The sequence below is a fragment of the Tachypleus tridentatus genome, chromosome 10, assembly GCF_004210375.1.
Source record: "Tachypleus tridentatus isolate NWPU-2018 chromosome 10, ASM421037v1, whole genome shotgun sequence".
Taxonomy (NCBI): Eukaryota; Metazoa; Arthropoda; class Merostomata; order Xiphosura; family Limulidae; genus Tachypleus; species Tachypleus tridentatus.
Genome location: NC_134834.1, coordinates 159,869,261 through 159,888,388, shown reverse-complemented (window position 1 = coordinate 159,888,388; position 19,128 = coordinate 159,869,261). Strand labels below are relative to the sequence as shown.

Here is a 19,128-nt window from a genome sequence, read left to right as displayed (position 1 = left end):
AGAAACTATAATATTTACTGACCACAGTACCTCATGATTGATGTTTTGATCTTTAATTTATCAGATGTAGTAATGAAACAGGAAAATCAGTTACACATACATGCACAGAAATTATATTACATATTTGTGAGGACAACATATGGAAAAATGTTTCTAAAAGTTTCACTTTCTGACAACATAAAAACATTTTAATATTAATAATCAGATTTTCTCTACATATAAATTTTTTTAATATGTTGATTTGGAAACTATTTTGACACTAATAAAGTTTAGAAGCATCTTGAATGGGTAACAAAGACCATCTTATTACAAGTTAAACATAGTAAAAAACAGTTTTCTTCCTTACTCATTCTGGCACCTCTAACTTTTACTGATTTTTTTTCCCAACGGTGGTTGGTAGGTAACCATTCTATACTGAAGTGTGTAGTTATGCTACTTTTTCAGTAGTTAAGCCTATAGTTGACTTTATTTTAAATAAATAAATAATTAAATTGATTACATAAATTAGTTCAAAAAAAAGTTTGTTTATATCGATTCACTACTCTTTCAACACTACCAACTGTTTCAAACAAAAATTTCCATTACCATCACAAGTGAAATGTACTGCATTACTGTTGAGGTTTAATACCTTTCTCAGCTGCTAGGTAATAGTCAGACATGGCCACAAGGAAGGTTAAGTGTAAGAAACTGACTCATATACTCATAAAGCATATGTCACTGAATTTGATCAAAACATTTCTACTGATTCAGCAGCTTTAAGACAATATAAGTGCATTCTTCAAAGTAGAGCAGAAGTGAAAATATTATCCAATTAGAGTTGGATAATTCTCAATCCACGAAGGAATAAAATGTCTGATGACTGAGAGCAAACTGATTTTCTCAGATTCAATGCATTAACCTTTTATTAGAATATTTTAAATTCTAATTTGTAGTCTAATGTTGAAATAACCATTATTTGGATTGATATTCACTGTAGGACTTTATAACTATTTAAAATTATGATTTTTAATTTAGAAAAAAGTCTTCAAAACAAAAGTAATTCACTATGAAAAGCAGATAACAGTTTAGATCAATAAATATTTTTGAAAAACAAAACTCTAACTACTATTAATACATAAGTTTAACTAGAAACAAAAGTAGTTTGCATCCATCAATGGTTTTCACTGTGTTTATTCAGTCAATACATACCTTACTGGGTCTTTTGATGGCATCAAGTACTTCATTCAAATTTTCATGTGTCACTTCTTTTTCATCAATACTTTTAAGCCAATCTCCTGAAATAGAGTATTAGTCAATTTTGAGTATGATAACTGAGCTATATGCTTTAGTATAAATAATTAAAAACATAAACACATACATGCATATATATGCACACATATACATATAGATATTTTTTTGAAAAATAAAAATGAAAAAAATGTTTTAAAAAACCAAAAAAATAAATAAATCACACCCACAATAAAGGACTGTGGAACAAATCATAAGATGGATCATAATGTAATGTATCCTAGTTCACTGGGGTATTGGTAGAATTAAGACCCAAACTAAGTTGGAGTTACTCACCTATCCAGTTTAACCTCAACTTTTCCATCCTCATATGTTTGGAAGAGGAGGAAAAAATAGTATAATACAGGACATCAATATGATATTTAGAAATAAATATCAAGATGTTAAAGTATTACTATACTAAGCCCAACCAAAATTACTAGTATTAGTCCTTCCCTACACTCTTTCCATTCTACTATTTCAATCTTCAACAGTTCTAAGGAGATCAACACACTAAAAGATCTTACATAGGAAAGTTGATACAACTACATTAACTTTTTATAAGATATAAAATGTTCAATAACTAATTCCAATTATTTTCTTCACAATAATTTTAGAAACTGTTTTTTTATTGAGCATACTATAATTCTATTTAAATTATTATTTTAAAATTTATATAATTCATCCCTTTGCTTCAGTAGTAATTACAATTTTAGAAATAGTCAATTTGAAAATAAACAGATTACAAAAAGAAAATGTTTAGGTTCTTAAATATAAAAATTTATATTCTCATGTTTTGAATCAAGATTATACTGGTAATTTCTCTTCTTTAGATAGAATTAATGAGAAATGTATAGAAAGAAAACTCGAGGAAATGGTAAAAAATAACGTGATAATTATTTTTTTTATTTAGATTACGTTTTATATCCTTTTTTATGATTCATATTTTTTCTACAAGAATATGTACAAACTAAAAATTTCAAAATTAAAGGCATTAGCAAAAACTATAATGACATTTAATTTTCAAAATAGTCATGCTAAACATTTCATTTTTGTGTTTGTAAGACTTATGCTTAAGGTAAATAATTTATATGATACAATTAAATGATTACCAATAAGAAAAACATTACATATACTAATTAACTTTAAGCAGTTAAGGAACATATAATATGTGATAATAAATCTAAATGTTTATTTACATCCAGTCCAGATCATCTTTTCCGACACACTGCGAAAAATAATGCATTCTTAAGAAAAATGTTGGATTTTGATGGTATTACTTATTAATTTTCTACATTTGTGAGGCATAAGTGAAAAATATCTCTCATTTTCATTTGTTTTAAATACCTTTAAAAATGATTGTTGAAATAAAATAATCAATAAACTAATTATTGTGATTTTTAAAATTCATTTAGATGCACACATAGAAATATTTGGAAACACAAAACTAGTTATCACTACACTATGTACGATATTCAAAACTACAAGTAATGTTTTATAAAAAAATTTAAAACTCTAAATTTGAATCACTGTCCTTCAATAGGTGGCGTAACTTCTCTATGTAGAAAGCAACAAAATTAACTGTAATTTTAATAATTTTACAGATATTCTAACATTTTGACAATGTTTATTTGCCAGTTTTGATTGCTAAGATAATAAGCATGATGGTTAAAATACAACTAGAGATTATACAGACACACTAACATTCTTGTCATCAAATGGTTACTTTTACCACAGTACTCTAGAAGTCTATGTGTATATTACTTATAGTGACAAGACAAAGTTAATTCTTCTTGTAAAGATAAGAGTGGGAGTATATGTTTGGAAAACTATGGTCAATTTTCTATTTCCAAAGTATACTTACCTAAATCATTCTCAAAGTTTGTTTTCTGTTTCACAGTCAATGTCAGATAACATGTTTAACACAGTTGTTCAGTTTGCATACAAAATGGCAAATATATTTAAAATTTTCTTCCAATACTTTGGTTATATTATACACACACACACACACATATATATATGATAATTAGCAAATTACTGAAATTCATTTAAAACAAATTACTCATTTTTATTTAAAGTATAAGTATTTCTAAACAACATATTTATCACCTTACTTTTATTATAATTTTGAATTTTTGATTGTAGAAGTTTACTTGAGTAAGCTATAACTACAAAGTTATAATCAAATGCTGTCTGGTTAAAGAGGGCTATGAATAATACCTACACACAATGCCTCGCATAAGAATCTCCCACCCTGCAAAATTTCCATATTTTGTTGCCTTCTGACCTTGCAGTAATGAAATTTTCAAATGAACTTTACACAATATACTCCAAACTGAGAAAGCTAAAAAACACTGGTATTATGTAAGTTGGTTAAATTTGCAGATAAAATTAAAATATTCTCAACTGTATAAATATTTAACCCCTTTGCTATAGCAACCCTAAATCAGTTCAGGTGCAAAGGATTAGCTTGGAAGGTCACAAAATTAGTGTAATAGTTTCTGTTTGTGTGTAGTCAAAGTTGTTTAATGTAACTTCAAAGTTAAAGTCATGTTCATGCCAAAACTCGCAGTGGTATCACAAACCAACCATGATAACCAAAGAGCTTTTCATACAAGTCAGATATAATGTAGTAGAGAAACATAGATTACAAGAATGTTACAAACAATTTCAGAGTCACTGATTATCCCACTGAGTACAGTGAAGTCCATCATTAAAAAGTGTAATGTGTTTCATGTCACTGATTATCCCACTGAGTACAGTGAAGTCCATCATTAAAAAGTGTAATGTGTTTCATGTCACTGATTATCCCACTGAGTACAGTGAAGTCCATCATTAAAAGTGTAATGTGTTTCATGTCACTGATTATCCCACTGAGTACAGTGAAGTCCATCATTAAAAAGTGTAATGTGTTTCATGTCACTGATTATCTCACTGAGTACAGTGAAGTCCATCATTAAAAAGTGTAATGTGTTTCATGTCACTGATTATCCCACTGAGTACAGTGAAGTCCATCATTAAAAAGTGTAATGTGTTTCATGTCACTGATTATCCCACTGAGTACAGTGAAGTCCATCATTAAAAAGTGTAATGTGTTTCATGTCACTGATTATCCCACTGAGTACAGTGAAGTCCATCATTCAAAAGTGTAATGTGTTTCATGTCACTGATTATCCCACTGAGTACAGTGAAGTCCATCATTTAGAAGTGTAATGTGTTTCATGTCTCACAGTCAGGTCATCCTTCCCAACTAAGCAGCTGGGGAAACATGAAACTGGTTAGGGATGTCACTGTGAAGCCAACACTGACTTTGAGAGATTTGCAAAGTTCCATGTCTGATATGAGAGTCAGTGTTCATACATCAACAATATGCTGGTCCCTACATAAAGCTTGTCTGTATGGGAAAGTGGCAAGAAAGAAGCCATTACTGACAAAGAATCATCTTAAATATGTAGAGTTTGTAACAAAGGATGCAGACATGTGGCACAAAATTTCATGGTCAGACAAGACAAAAATAGAGCTTTTTGGTCTCCATTCAAAACTTTTTGTCTGGTGCAAGCCAACACAGCACATCACCCAGTCAATACCATCCAAACTGTCAAGCATGGTGGTGGCAGCATCATGTTATGAGAATGTTTTCATCAGCAGGGACTGAAAAGCTTATCAAAATTGAGAAGGAAATGGACATTGGAAAGAACAGGCAATTTCTAGAGGAATATCTGCTCGAGTCAGCCAAGAATCTAAAATTGGGTACAAAATTTACATTTCAGCAATATAATGACCAGAAGCAAAAGGCCAAAGCCACACTGCAATGATTTCAAAAGAAGAAACTGAATGTCCTGGGGTGATAAAGTCAAAGTCCTGCTTTAATCCAACATAAAATTTATGGTGAGACTTGGAGTTTGTATGTACCCATCATTGATTACCAAATAACTTTTGATAATTGGAGCAATTATGCCAGGGAGATTGGGCAAAAATGACACCATCCTACTGTGCAAAATTTGAAGAGACCCATACAAAAAAAGGCTCACAGCAGCAATTCATGACAAAGATGCTTCAACCAAGTACTGACTTATGGTGTTGAACATTTACACAACATCAAATTTCAATTTACATATTTTCTTTGGAGGTATTGTTGACATTCAACCTTCTCTGTACATTAAAATGTTAAATTTGATCATTAGAGTTTTGGATACAAGTAAGTCCATAAAAAAAAAAAAAAAACTTTGCATTATTTGTATTTAATGAAAATATGACATTATTTGTAGGGGTGAATACCTTTGCAAAGCAATATATATATGTCCACAACATCTGGATACAAGAAAAGAATACTGTAGAAAAGCATGAAAAAATAAGTTTCTTTAACCTTAAACTCTGTTTGATCAAACCAGCTTTCTATCAACTGAGTTATCACTGTCCAGGATGGAGCTTAAAGTAGATTGCAATACAGTAGTTCCTAAATATTATAAACATTTTATTCCTCAGTTAATTCACTGTGTAGGGATTCAACCAAAAAGTGTAAGAGAGTACCTCAAACAAGTACCTCCAAAATTTACAAGTACTAAATACAACAAGATCTTGCAGTTTATACAAATTTAAATTCTTGCTCTATGTAAAATAACCAAACAAAACAGAAATACACATAAAATTTTTTAGAATAAACTAAAATCACATTAGGTTGCATTACTGAAAGCTTTTTTATTTGAAACACAAAACTCTTCAAATTTATCAAAAAGTTTATTCATACCTTAATAACTCAACTATTCATTACATCAATATACCATAATTGCTTATATTAGGTTGAGGAATAATTTGTGAGCGTTTTTAAATAATTTCATTCAAGCATTACATGCAAGACTATACAATACTTCAATGCATGAACACATTACACCCAAAACATTTATTATGATACTTTATTTCATGTAATACCTAGGTATATAATATGCATTGTTTTAAACGAAATTGCAAGATATTAAATGCAAAAAGCAGATGGTGTCAAAAATGCTCGATTTTGTCCACTTGACATTCCATTTAATGAGCTGAAAATGAAAGCAAAAATTAAAGACATATGAAAATCAAACAAACCATCTATTAGAGCAAAAAATTATCTACCAAATGGCATGAAATATTTTGTGAAAGCGTTTCATTTATGAATATATTTTTTTAACTTGAAAAAATGCTCACAAATTATTCCTCAACCCAATATCATTCAAAATATATAAACAGCTAACTACATGTATGTTTTAAATTACTCTTGGAATGTCCTGTGTTCAAGGAAAACTGGGATCAAGAAAATGAAAAAAATAAATACCAATTTTGATGTTTCCATTTCGGACTGCTTCCCCATCTGGTGTAAATCCCTGAATCATAACTCTGAGATCATTTTGGTTTGATGTTTCTCCCAATTCTGTATCTGCATTGAAACTTCCAGGAATAATACCAAACAATGCTTCACAAAGTGTTGCACGCCGTCCATAGTTGTGGCATTTTGGACCAATGTCAAGAAATACTTCTTTTATTTCTCCATCTGGAGAACTCTGAAACTTCACTTTTGAGTGACATTCTTTTGTATTTCCATTTACACTACATGAAATTCCTTGAATGACATTTTCTTTCTTTTCTCCTTTCTGCCTCAGAACCCACTTTTTAAACTTTTTTCCCTGAACATTTTTTGCAACTTCAGGTATTTTTGTCTTAACTTCCACTTCATCCCCATTTTGAATTTGCATGTCATTTTGGGACTTACTGCACAGAACAGTCTCTTCTTCAGTAACCTGGTTAACAACAGGTTCGATGTAAAATAATTCCCCATTTTCTTTCACTTTATCAACCCAATTTGGTTTATAAGCACTGCAAAAAAAAAAAAAACATAAATCCTTATTACCTGGACAGATTTGTATGTTTCTTATCAAACTTCAAGCAATCTCATTACATGTATAAGTATGCAGTACAAACCATTAAGGTGGTTGAAAATATTACACATTATGGAAAAATTCTACATTTCTACATTATACTTAAATCAATTTCACCAATTAATTTTAATATAGGACTAAACATTTGTCACTGAATATGCTGATCATTTTTATATATATAAATGTGATATGAACATGTACTTACATTTTAGCACAGTAAATATACATTTTCCTTTTTCACATTTAAACAAATATATCATTCCATCATGATGCAATAAAATTCCACTTAAATTTGTTGCATTGGTACACAAATTACAAAATGCCTACATTAGTAATACATGAATTTATGATTTTTGTATCAAACAGTAATCTTTATACCAAGTTGAACACTTATAAGTATTGTTAAGTACATCGAAGTAAAATACAAAAGATATAAAGTTATAAACTATACTTTTCAAAGTCAATAAGATGATAATAATATTAAGCCATTCAATAAACTAATATTATAAACAAAATAGCTACATGTATTGACATAAATTAATTACTAGGACAATGAAAGAGCTTTCGGTGGCAAAAAACGTTTTCTTTCTTTGTTGCCATGCCTTACAAATATGAATACATATCTACATAATTATGATTGAATATTTTTGAATGGTAAATTTATATCAATAGATTTAAATGGACTATTATTTAGCACTCCTGGTGAAATGTGTACGTGGGTAATTATGCATCTTATTACAAAAAATTCATTAAAAATAAAACATTTTGTGTACCGAACATGCATGCTATTTATACATACATATTCACACGTGTATCTATCTATTCATGAATTTGTAATAAACAAAAACACAACTCACAGAACATTATTATCATCTTAAAATGGTTAATAAATTCTATAACAGTTTGAAGAATTTGATGAAAAGATCATTTACATCAAACCCTACAAATTTTGTTTGTGCTTCCAAGCACTGAAGCAGTACTGAAAAGTCATAATTTAGCAAAAACTACACTGTATACTGCAAAGGGAATAGAAATTGAAGAACAGACGAAGCTTCTGATACTCATAGCTTCTTTGTTTTCTTAACTACAAATCACAAGATTTTTGTGAGGAAAAAAAAAATTCTCAAAATGAGTTGCACAGCAACTACACATAGTTCACTGCTGAACTGTGTTCAGTTTATGTTCTAATTGCCTTGGGTGGTTTTTAATTAGTTAACAGCCCAAAATGTCAGGGGCTGGATGAAAAATAAAAAGTCACTGAAACCAAAAATCATAAAAGTTTTAAGTAATGTGTTTTATTGTTCAGTTTTTCCAAGAAGTTAGATATTGTTTATATCAAATGGATATCTGGAGCACTGATTGATTAATACTGGTTTGCACAACCAATACAATAATCCAATAATTTGTGGCCATCTTGGAATTACTATCTTGTGGCTTTTAAAATGTTCTGTATCACAAGCTTTACTAAAGTGACAATAGATTAATAAATCCAGCTGTAACACAGTAAAATATTTAATCTTTTCTCATATTAATTTACATATGTACAAACCATTCTCCAGTTTATGTTCCATGATGCTGAGTTACAAACTTTGAAAAGTAGAAGTTTTTTGTTTTTTAATAATAAAAATTAATAAATATCTCCTAACCCTAGTTTATAGCAGATATCACCATTCAATTTACTTTATTTAAGTGTTTAGTTTATTACAAGGTATTATTATAATGTAATCAAATTTTTATGAATCTTTAACTTCCAAAGTTATTTACAAGTGTAGTAACTTATTCAACATTAATATTTGAGCCATTTTGTTTCAATCTGATCTTGAAAAAGGTTACTTAGATATGTAGTAGAACACTTACATAACACTAATAGAAGTTGATAAAAACTGAGATGTTCAAACTTTGTTAAAACACACTCAATTGTTTATAACAATATGGTAACTTTAATGTGATTTCTTCAAGTTCTTCCTTCTAATCCTGGGAAATGTTGTATTATTATTTTGATTAAAAAAAAATTCTTTCAAGATAATTTTAGCAAGTCAAACTAAGCAAACCCAAAAAATCAAACTTGCATATCCTGCCCAAAAACATCAATAGATGACAAACTTGACTAAAGGAGTCATGAAAAATATTAAAAGTGTCATAGTCCACAAAAGAATAAACTAGCTGGATAAGATGTACAACCCAACTGGTCAAAGTGAAATGAGATAAGTTAACAGAGAAAGAGGAATCCAATGACATGAAAAAATGTTGATGATTGCTCCAAAAAGAGACAGTACAAATGAAATAACAATAAACAGTCCATACAGGACAAAGAAGACAACCTGAAATGGAATTATCATACAAGTAAGAAAGGAAAGGGATGTTGAATGGAGAAAAATCCAACCCCTAAACAGCATAACTTTTGGGGAATAAAAAATACCCAGGGAAAAAGATTAACTTACCTCTGTAGTATATAGTATGCAAGGTATATAAGGCAAGCAAGAAAAAATATGTCAACAGTGCATAAATAGAGATTGAACCACTCTAGGCACAGAATGTCCACTGCCAGAAATGTAGTCTGGGATTGGAGACCAAAAGATTAAGCACTGAGGAGTGTCACAAAGGCAGCAATGACAGGATTCTTATAGTGAAAGAAAATCCACTGAAAACAGAAGAGAGTGGAAAGACCAGTCTAAGCAAGATATTCATCTACCACCAAGGCCTAAGCTCCCAAGACATGATACACCAGCAACTGAACATGATGATCATAGATCCAAAAGAGAAAGTCCATTGCAAAGAGAAAGACAAAAAAAAAAAGAAAAAACGTCCCAGGAGAGAGTGCTTCACTGTCAGTGAATAGAAGAAACAATATAGGAGGTGTATTGATGGATCATGATATAAAAACCAGACAGAAGATGATGTCAAGTTTGTTGAGTAGCTAATATCTTGATCATGTAAATATGCAGAAACTGCTCCAATAGAAATCATGCTCCAGAAATGGATCAGGCATGCAGAACTGCATCTCACCAAAGCAGAAGCATTGATTGACAGGTTTTGTTTGTAGATTTAATCATCATCAAGCAAAAAAAAACTACAGAATGTATCACCTGCACTGTGCTCATCACAGGTGTGCTACCATGACAACAAAAGCTGGAAAGAAAGCAATGGACTTCCAGGTGCATTACACTGATGGGGAAACATATGAGTATGTCTGAAAGGAATGGGAGAAAGTCCCCACCCAAAAAAGAGAAATCTTCTTGTGCAGAGTAGAAACAAAAATCTTTTTAGCAAAATATCCATGTCTCAAACACATAGAGAAGGCTAAGTCCACCCAACATAAAAACTGAGTAAGATCCCCATGTGAAATGAATACTTAGTGGGAGTCAAGACTGAACTGGAGAGCTGAACCATCTAACCCAATGACTCCAGAAAGAGAAGGAAGGTTACAATAACAGTTGCCACACTGGATGGGGCAAGAAAAGACCAAATGTTGAGACAGTGGTGGAACAGTAGACCAACAGAATGCAACCTATGAAAATAGGCCCACTAAGCCCAACTGGAAATACACAGTGCTACAGCCAACCTGAAAGAAAGGGCTGTGAATAAAATGTTTGACTACTGTGGATGAACCAGAAATTTGATCAAGTGGGACAGATCCATGACAGGTTGCTAATCTCCTACTTCATGAGAATAATAAGATAAATGGAGTAAAATTACAGTGTGTGGTTAAGAAATTGTTCCATGACATTTCTAATTAAATGAAATGGAGAGAGTGCAGTAATGTGCAAAAGTGTTAAGACAAGAGAATATTTTTATCATTCTTTCTATTTTATGTAGATAATTCTTCCATGCCATTACAAAATGTAAATTTAAGCACTATGGTAATACTTCACTGATCCTTGTTGACAACTGAATGAGAAAGAATGAGAATACTTATCATTCTTTAGAATTTCCATATACTTGTACCAAGGACACGCCATAAGGATTCTGCTAAAATGAACATGCTTATCATATTTAGGGTGTGAAATAACTGTCGTGACACCCTGTGCAATGTCTTAACTATATAAAAAAAAGCTAGTATATGGTACTGATATATGCAAGAAGAAATGAATTTTAAAGCACTCTACAAATAAACTCTGATAAAAATAATATTTAACACTATATATTTTGTTGTCCTGCCACAGCACAAAAAGCATAAAGAAGTATCAGTAGAGCAGAGAGTTTACATAACAGTTTTACATTTTATTGCAAACTTGAAATACTCCCAAGACAGGTAAAGAAAGAAGCTACTGGAGTCATTCAAATGATGCAATGGCCCTCAAAGAGCCCAAACTCAAACCAACCAAGCAGATCTGGGATTTGATATACCAAAAACATGATAAATCATAAGTTACTTCCAAAGAACCATTATGGGAGTGTATTAGCAACATTTGGAATAAAACCCCAAAGGACACTGAATAAATATGTTGCAACAATACTTGAGAAACTGTCTACAGTTATTAAAGCAGAACGGAGATACACAAAATATTAACTGTTTGCTGGAAAGGTCTGCTTCCACCAAGTTTCTGTTGTATGAAATATGAATAACATTTTGATGTTTCACATTGTTCTTTGAAAGTAGCCTGAAATCTAATTTTCGACTTTGTCCTAACACTTTGGGACAGTACTGTAAAAAACAACAAAAAACCCCTACAAAAGCTCTTGAGTAACCAAACAAACTGTAGCAAATGGAATCCACAGGTGTTGAAGGTAAGACAGCTGAGCTCACATAAAACTAGAGTCAAGGAGAACAAGTCATCTTTAAGACTTGTGACAATCACCCCTTAAAGAGGTGGATGATGGATAGTAACAACAGAACTAGAGGTAGGAAAGGGAATGATCCCACGTGGTGCCTACTGGTTCAAATAAAAGCAAAAACCTAAAGTGAGTAGATATAACTGATGATTAGCTACTTCAGCTCAAATTTCCAGAGAATAAGAAACATCTCTAAAATCTTTATAATAAAGATAAGATGCAACACAGTGGTCCTTTAGAGAAGACAAATGTCAGAGAGTAATGCTTCTTAATAAATTATATCCCAAAACAAACAAGTCAAGTTCATTGGAAGTCCAAAAGATAGCAGATAGTTGAGTACATAAAAAATGAAAATTAGAAGACAGAGAGTAAAAAAACTAAGAATGAGTTAAAAGGATAAAAGAGAAGTTCCCCAAGATGAAAAAGAGAGAAATTATGAAAGCTCAAGCATTAAGATAGGCTAAGATCTATGTATCTCTGAGAGGTTGATATGGATATTAACAATTTTATTGATAAGAAGAGAAAAATGTTTTGATCTTCCTAGGTCATCTTCATCTTAACCTGAAGATGACTTAGGAAGGTTGAAAAGTTATTCTCTCCTTATCAATAAAAGTGTTAATACCCATACCAGCCATTCTGAGATACATTTTATTTCAAGTAGATTTCTCATCATCGAGAGTCCAAGATCAAGCTTTAAACAACCAGAGAAAGAAATAATAATATACTTAATTGTATAATCAAAGCAGCTAAAAACTACACTGGGAGTACCTAATACTCATTTGGAAAAACAAACCTAGGCATGGAAACATCACTGGGAAAACTTATTGAAAGACGAGAAGATAATGCAGGTTCAACTAAAGTAACAGAAGCAGGAGGTCAAGAATAAGTTAATAAAGTCAATAATTAGGAAAAAAAGTCAATTAATTCCAAAGGAAAAAAACTCATCTAAGGATAGATGAGCTCTTGTTCCAGTGCTAATAATCATGAGGATAACAGAGCATGTAAGATGTGTCATCTTTCTGGTAATGGAGGGCTACAGTAATGATAATTACATAAAAGGACAGCACAGTTCAAGTTAATGTGTGTGTAGAAGCAGGAACTTTGTTTGAGGCTTGTGCCACATAAATGAATCTTCACATGAGTGGCACAAGGTAATAGCTCTTTGTGATCTACAGATAAGCATATGTTTCTGAATTTATTTTTCTTCTGTTTTTACTAAAGAAGTTTCAATCAATATTACTCATCTTAAACAGTAGCTAGATGGAAACATAACTGAACAAAATAATCACCTTAATTATAAGCCTGTTAAAAAAAATGTAAATTTAAACAACAGCAAGGCTTCAGCACTAGATATTATTTCCCCAAAGATTTTGATTGGATATATGAGCCATTTACTATGATTTTTGGCAAGTCGTTGAAAAGTATGTAAGCACCAGAAGACTGGAAGTTGGCTGACAGTACTCCTCCTTTCAAGGAAGGAGATAAAGATTATCCAGGAAATTACAGGTTTATTAATTTTGTATCAGTTAAAGGAAAAGTATTTAAAAATTGGATAAAAGATACTTTGTAAATGCAGTTAACAAAGTTTAAAATTTGTTGGAGTTAACATGAATCCTCGAGTGAAGAATCTTGCCTACTAATCATCTGACATCCTTTAAATATGTTTCTGTCTATATAAAAATAAAGCTATGGATTTCACATATCTGGGTTTATGGAGAAAATCTGACAAGGTGCCACTTAAAAGCCTTGTTAAAAAGAATTATAAAATAGAAGATAAGCTGGCATACTGGATTAAAAAAGTTGGATAAAAGAAAGCATGTATTGTTGTAAAAGGAATTAGATCAAACAAGATTAATGTAACAAATGGTATACTTCAGGGCTCAAGGTTAGAACCTGTTTTATTTTTATTTAAATCAGAGACACAGATGAAGAAATAGTTGATAAACTGGTTGGTTTTTGCTGACTGGGAGAAAGATGCTGCTGTCTTCCAAGGGATTTGGATTATTTGGTGAGGTGAATAAATAAATGGTTTTTAGTTATAATAAATGCAAGGTAATACATGTGGGTTACCATAATTTAAATTATAAGCATCAATGTGATGAAAACTACCTTAACAGTATTATGAAAGAAAAACTGAATAGTTTCATTTATCAGTATCTTAAACTATCCAAGAAGTGTGCTATTACTAGTGGCAGGGCAATTATGATTTCAGACTGTATTTACACAAGTTTAACAAGGCAATAATTTCACTGTATAGGTCATTTTTTAGGCCTCATTTAGATTATTATGCTCAGTCCTAGGCTTCTTACCTTAAGAAGAACATTAAACTGTTGTAAAGGGTTTAAAGGGATGATAGCTAGAATGGAAAAGTTGTAATATGAGGATAGTTGAGAATTCTGAAATATTTTATCTTGGAAAAATACTCGAGATGGGACCTTATTGAGGTATAACAAAGTTGTTAAAGGAACTGATAGTGTCAGTGTTTTATCTTTCTTTGTACTAAATGGTGAGAATAGTGAAACAATAGGACACTGGTACAAATTTTGGCAGGTTAGGACTAACCTTCAGTTAAGACACTTTTTATAACAGAGTGGTTGGTGTTTCGAATATGTCACTTTCAAATGTGATAGATGAAGTAAATTGAAGGAAAGACTTGATAAATACTTAAATGATAAGGATTGATCTTCGATTGTTTTTTAAGTTTACTTTAGTGGAGAGTATAGTCACAATGAACAAACAGACCCTTTTAAATCCTTAAATTTTATGCTAAAATATGATATCATAGAACAGGATACACATGTATATGCTCGAGAGAGATCCTGCTTTATTAATGTGCTAATGTTTTTTAGGTGTTACTTACTAGGTGTACTTAAATTTTCAAAAAGCAACACAAAGCAGATTTGTAAAGAAAATTACATTGGTGTGAGCTGGGAAATCACTAGTTAATTAAACTGAAGGAGGGCTGTGTAAGAAAAAAAATTACAGTTTACTTAATGGAGTCTCATCAGACTGAACTTTTTGTTATCATTGTCAATGGTGTGACATAGGAGTCATCACTTAAGTCTTTGCTTTATTCTTATTTCTATTAATAAAAATATGGCAATAATTTGTGAAATTTATTGATGACATTAACTTATTCAATATTTTTGGTGTTACTGAGAAGGTTTAGGCACTCCAGGATGACTTGGATCAACTGGTTATTTACAAATAGTTGTTAAATGATCCTTTATGATAGTCAATGCTAAAATAATACATTTGGGTTATTGTAATTTTGGATTGTATGCTTGAATATAGATGAGAATCTACTGAATGAAGTGACTGAAAAAAGAGAATTTTGACATAATAGTAATAAAGTTACTAAACCAAAAGAGGGAAGAATCTCTTACTAAAAGCAAAAAAAAAAAAAGTAGGTAGTTAAGCCGTAATCAAAATATAATGTTTAACTTGGTCTCCTAATCTAAGAAAGAACACTGATTTATTCAGCTATTAAAACAGATTCAAAAATGGGATGTTAAAATGATAACAATACAGTTATAAGAGTGGGTTGAGATAACTTACTTTTTCTTCAGAAAAAAAAGCTAAGAGGCAAGTGATCTTAATGAAATTTAGAGTATTATATTTTATACTAAATTTTGATGGGGAAAAAAGAGAGAACATATTTAACACTTGGAAAATACTGATTAAGCTACAAGATAATTTTCCTTACAGCATTATTAAGTTATGGAGTAAGTTGCCATCAGTATTGAAAGCTGATACTTTACAGAAGCTTAGGTAAACAATGGAGGATTCCATGAAAAATAAATGGTGGATCTCATTTTTATGTTTCTTGAGGGTGGGTGTGTACTGTGAATGAACAGGCTTCACACTCATAAACCAAATCTAAATACAGAATAAACGTATACATACACATAGAAACACGTTTATTCTTATTAATATAGCCAAAGGCAGACTAATTAGTAAAACCCCTACAACGCGAAATAAATGTTCTAGTAGTACTCACCAGTAGCACGCAGAAATTTAGAGTAGAAATAAATATTTCTGGCTTTAAATTATTTGGATAGGCAAACCAATTATAATTTATAATTATATATATATTAATAATATATTACATTTTACAGTAGATTAACCAACCGTTCTTTATAATTTCATACTTGCGCGTTTAAAGTAATACTGATAATAAACAGACCATTTTGAAAACTTACTCATCATCACTCGATAAATCACTTGAGAAAGAGGAATCACTGACATCTGTCTCATCTGACATATCTGAGACAGAGTCTTCGTCTTCTGCTTCGAACTCTCCATTTTCCTCTTTCTGTGTCCCGATTTTATAACTATCCAACACTGACATTGCACATAGATTCTAACACGTTACAAATTTTCAATCGAAACAGTAAACATTGTAGGTATAATATAAATATGAGTATACAAGCTTTATAACTGTCTTATGTAAATTGTATACAAAATCTTATTCCCACCATAACACGAAATCCAGTTTATTGCGTGTTCGTGAGCGCCATCTCTACACGAAAATTTATGAATTTTAACAAAAAATAAAAGTTAAATAATACTTAAGTTAAAATGTATGTATTTTTCAAAACACTTTATCACAATATTAAATAAAAAGGTTTGCGTATGTCATTTATTACTTTCTCAAATTGAAACTTTAATACGAAAATATTGCAAGTAGAACATTTAAAATTGACTTCTAAGAAGCCTGCACTTTATAATGGAAAATACCTTTTCTTCTTTGTTGAAAAAGAACTATTTTGATAATATGTTTGTTTTTCATAAAACACCACTCAATGTGTTATCTGCACAATACCCATTTCAGAGTTTTCACTCTGAATTTCAGCATTATGAGCCAGCATGTTTACTGATGAGTCATCAAGAGTTATTGCTAAATCAATAATTTTGCTGTTAAAAGACGAAACTCTAAACACAAATCTCGTAATGACGCTTTAAGGTCTATAAAAGAAAATGATGTAAATTTTAATTATTTGAACCGAGAAAATAGTTTACAGTTGTGCTTAAATTCTACCTTCTTTCGCGTTAATGTATTTAATCTTAATATTAAGTTAATATTTTCTCATTAAAAGTATGTACTGCTGACATATTCAAAACATGTCTTTTCCTATAATTGCTTTAACCAATTTCATATTCTTTGGATATTTTGTTTTAATTAATACTTGAATTGCCAATGATATCAAAGATATCTCTTAAGATAAACTTTGATTACATGAGCTCTGTGTCTAATGAGAGACCCTTTCCGATAACATCGTGTGCATTTTGTACGAAATATTTACACATAATTAATTTTTAATAGATTATTATTTTCAATTAGAAATACTAAATAACACTTTGCTGTAACTTTCTAAATTATAACATCCAGGATTATTAAAATATATTTAGAGTTAATATTAATTTGTTATTGAATAAATTTATGTATTTGCTAAACGCTTTTCGTGAGTTGTGGAAGCTTTGGATTAGCTCGATAATTTTCTCATATTGCTCATAAATTTAATGGAACGGCTTATACGTTAATATCTTAACACCATTAAAGAAGGAAAACATAGTAATAATAGTAGATAGATATTAATAAACCCTTAAAACCGTCATGAATCATAGTTATGGAACAATAATAACTGAAATAACAACTTTTCACAAAGAAAACAGTTACTGTTGCTTCAACTGTTCCTGGATGATCTTCAGTCTCAGGTTCTTCGCTACTATTGAATAATACCGATACTGTTAAAGTTGTAGTACTTGTTTGCAACTGTCTACTTAGAAAATATCATGAAGCATATAATTTTATTTTCAGGCTGATACAATATTATAAATTTTAATCTGATATTTTATATAAAAATGTCTGTTGAACAAGTTGCGTGGGATATCCCGATGTAATTTCCAGATTTATATCTTATGTCAGAAAAATCTGCCTTCCCGTAACTTCATTATAAATTGTAAACATAGTTCAGTGTTGATGAGCTCTATTAAAGACAGTTTGTTAAAACATGGCATAAATGAGCTGCAATGCAACAAATAGACAAGTAAAAAAAAGGTGAATATGAGATGTAACTCACCTTTAATGAAAAACGAAAGAAAAATATGACATTTTTCATTAAAAATTAAAACTGTAAATAAAATCAAAGAAAGTACTGTGAATGGAATTATACATAAACAAAATACAAAAACGTCAACCCACTTCAGACAAAAGTTGGATGAAACTTTAAATGGTGGTTGTGGATGAACTTGGTTACATATATATGTGAAAATGGCAGATATAGGTAGAGAAAGCTCTATGTAGAGCAGCGAATAGCATTTCAACCTTCTTCATCATCGCCAGGTTCACAATGACGATGACCGAAGAAGGTTGAAACATTTTCTCGTCATCACGGAAACTTGGTTACAGTTATTTCCATTATAAGATCAAAAAATTATTTTTATTACTGGAAAATCTAAACACAAATTTAAAAATATAATCCATTTGGAGATTAAAGGAAATTCATTTAGCTACATTGGACATTTGGAAACAAAACCTGTTTCGAGTTAAATATTTTGGACAATTCTGGAAGACACTTGATATCACTTACATTTATTGGAAAACTACAAAAAAATGGCACCTGTTTCAAATAAAGAACCATGAATGAATCATGTCTTCAATTAACCAACTGAGAAATTGTGGAAGAAACTTAACACTAAATTTTATTATAAAAAGCATGAAATAAATATGTTTTCACTAAATCCCATTAAAAAATCTGGAAGAAATTAGCTTTACTAATTAAAATGAACATCATAAACGAAATTTGACTCAAACTGTCTTCATTGAAAAGTTTAAAAATTCTGGGTTCGATCTCCACAGGACATACATGGCACAGATACCCTATTGTGCAGCTTCGTACAACACACATAAATAAAAAGTGAGCTTTTATCATCTCCATGCTAACTGTTAATAAATGGCGGATTTTAATTTCGTCAGAGAACAGTGCCAATAAATAAGTAAAATAGATAACTTTGAGTGACTCCATTCAGCTAAACATACAACCATGGATCAAAACTGGATTCTCTGGATTTCATTAGAGCATCGTGTTAATGGGTAAAATCTGTCTTTACTCGGATATTTTTGAGTATATTCTGAAATAAATGTTGCTTCACTTATTTTAAATAATAAAATCAA

At 30.6% G+C, this 19,128-nt stretch overlaps 1 protein-coding gene across 2 annotated transcripts in view; it reads right to left on the bottom strand.

Moving 5' to 3' along the window:
* The window catches only part of in (inturned planar cell polarity protein), a 103,720-nt gene extending 87,243 nt beyond the window's left edge, over positions 1-16,477 (bottom strand). The window contains exons 1-3 of one of the 2 annotated variants that reach the window (XM_076464893.1): positions 16,154-16,477; positions 6,578-7,116; positions 1,189-1,274 (exon numbers count right to left, since the gene is read on the bottom strand). In XM_076464893.1, the coding sequence (XP_076321008.1) occupies positions 1,189-1,274; positions 6,578-7,116; positions 16,154-16,302 (774 nt within the window). In that variant the 5' untranslated portion in view covers positions 16,303-16,477. The remainder of the gene's footprint in view (positions 1-1,188; positions 1,275-6,577; positions 7,117-16,153) is intronic. The other variant, XM_076464894.1, reaches the window with a different exon arrangement.
* Between the last annotated feature and the right edge of the window lie 2,651 nt (positions 16,478-19,128).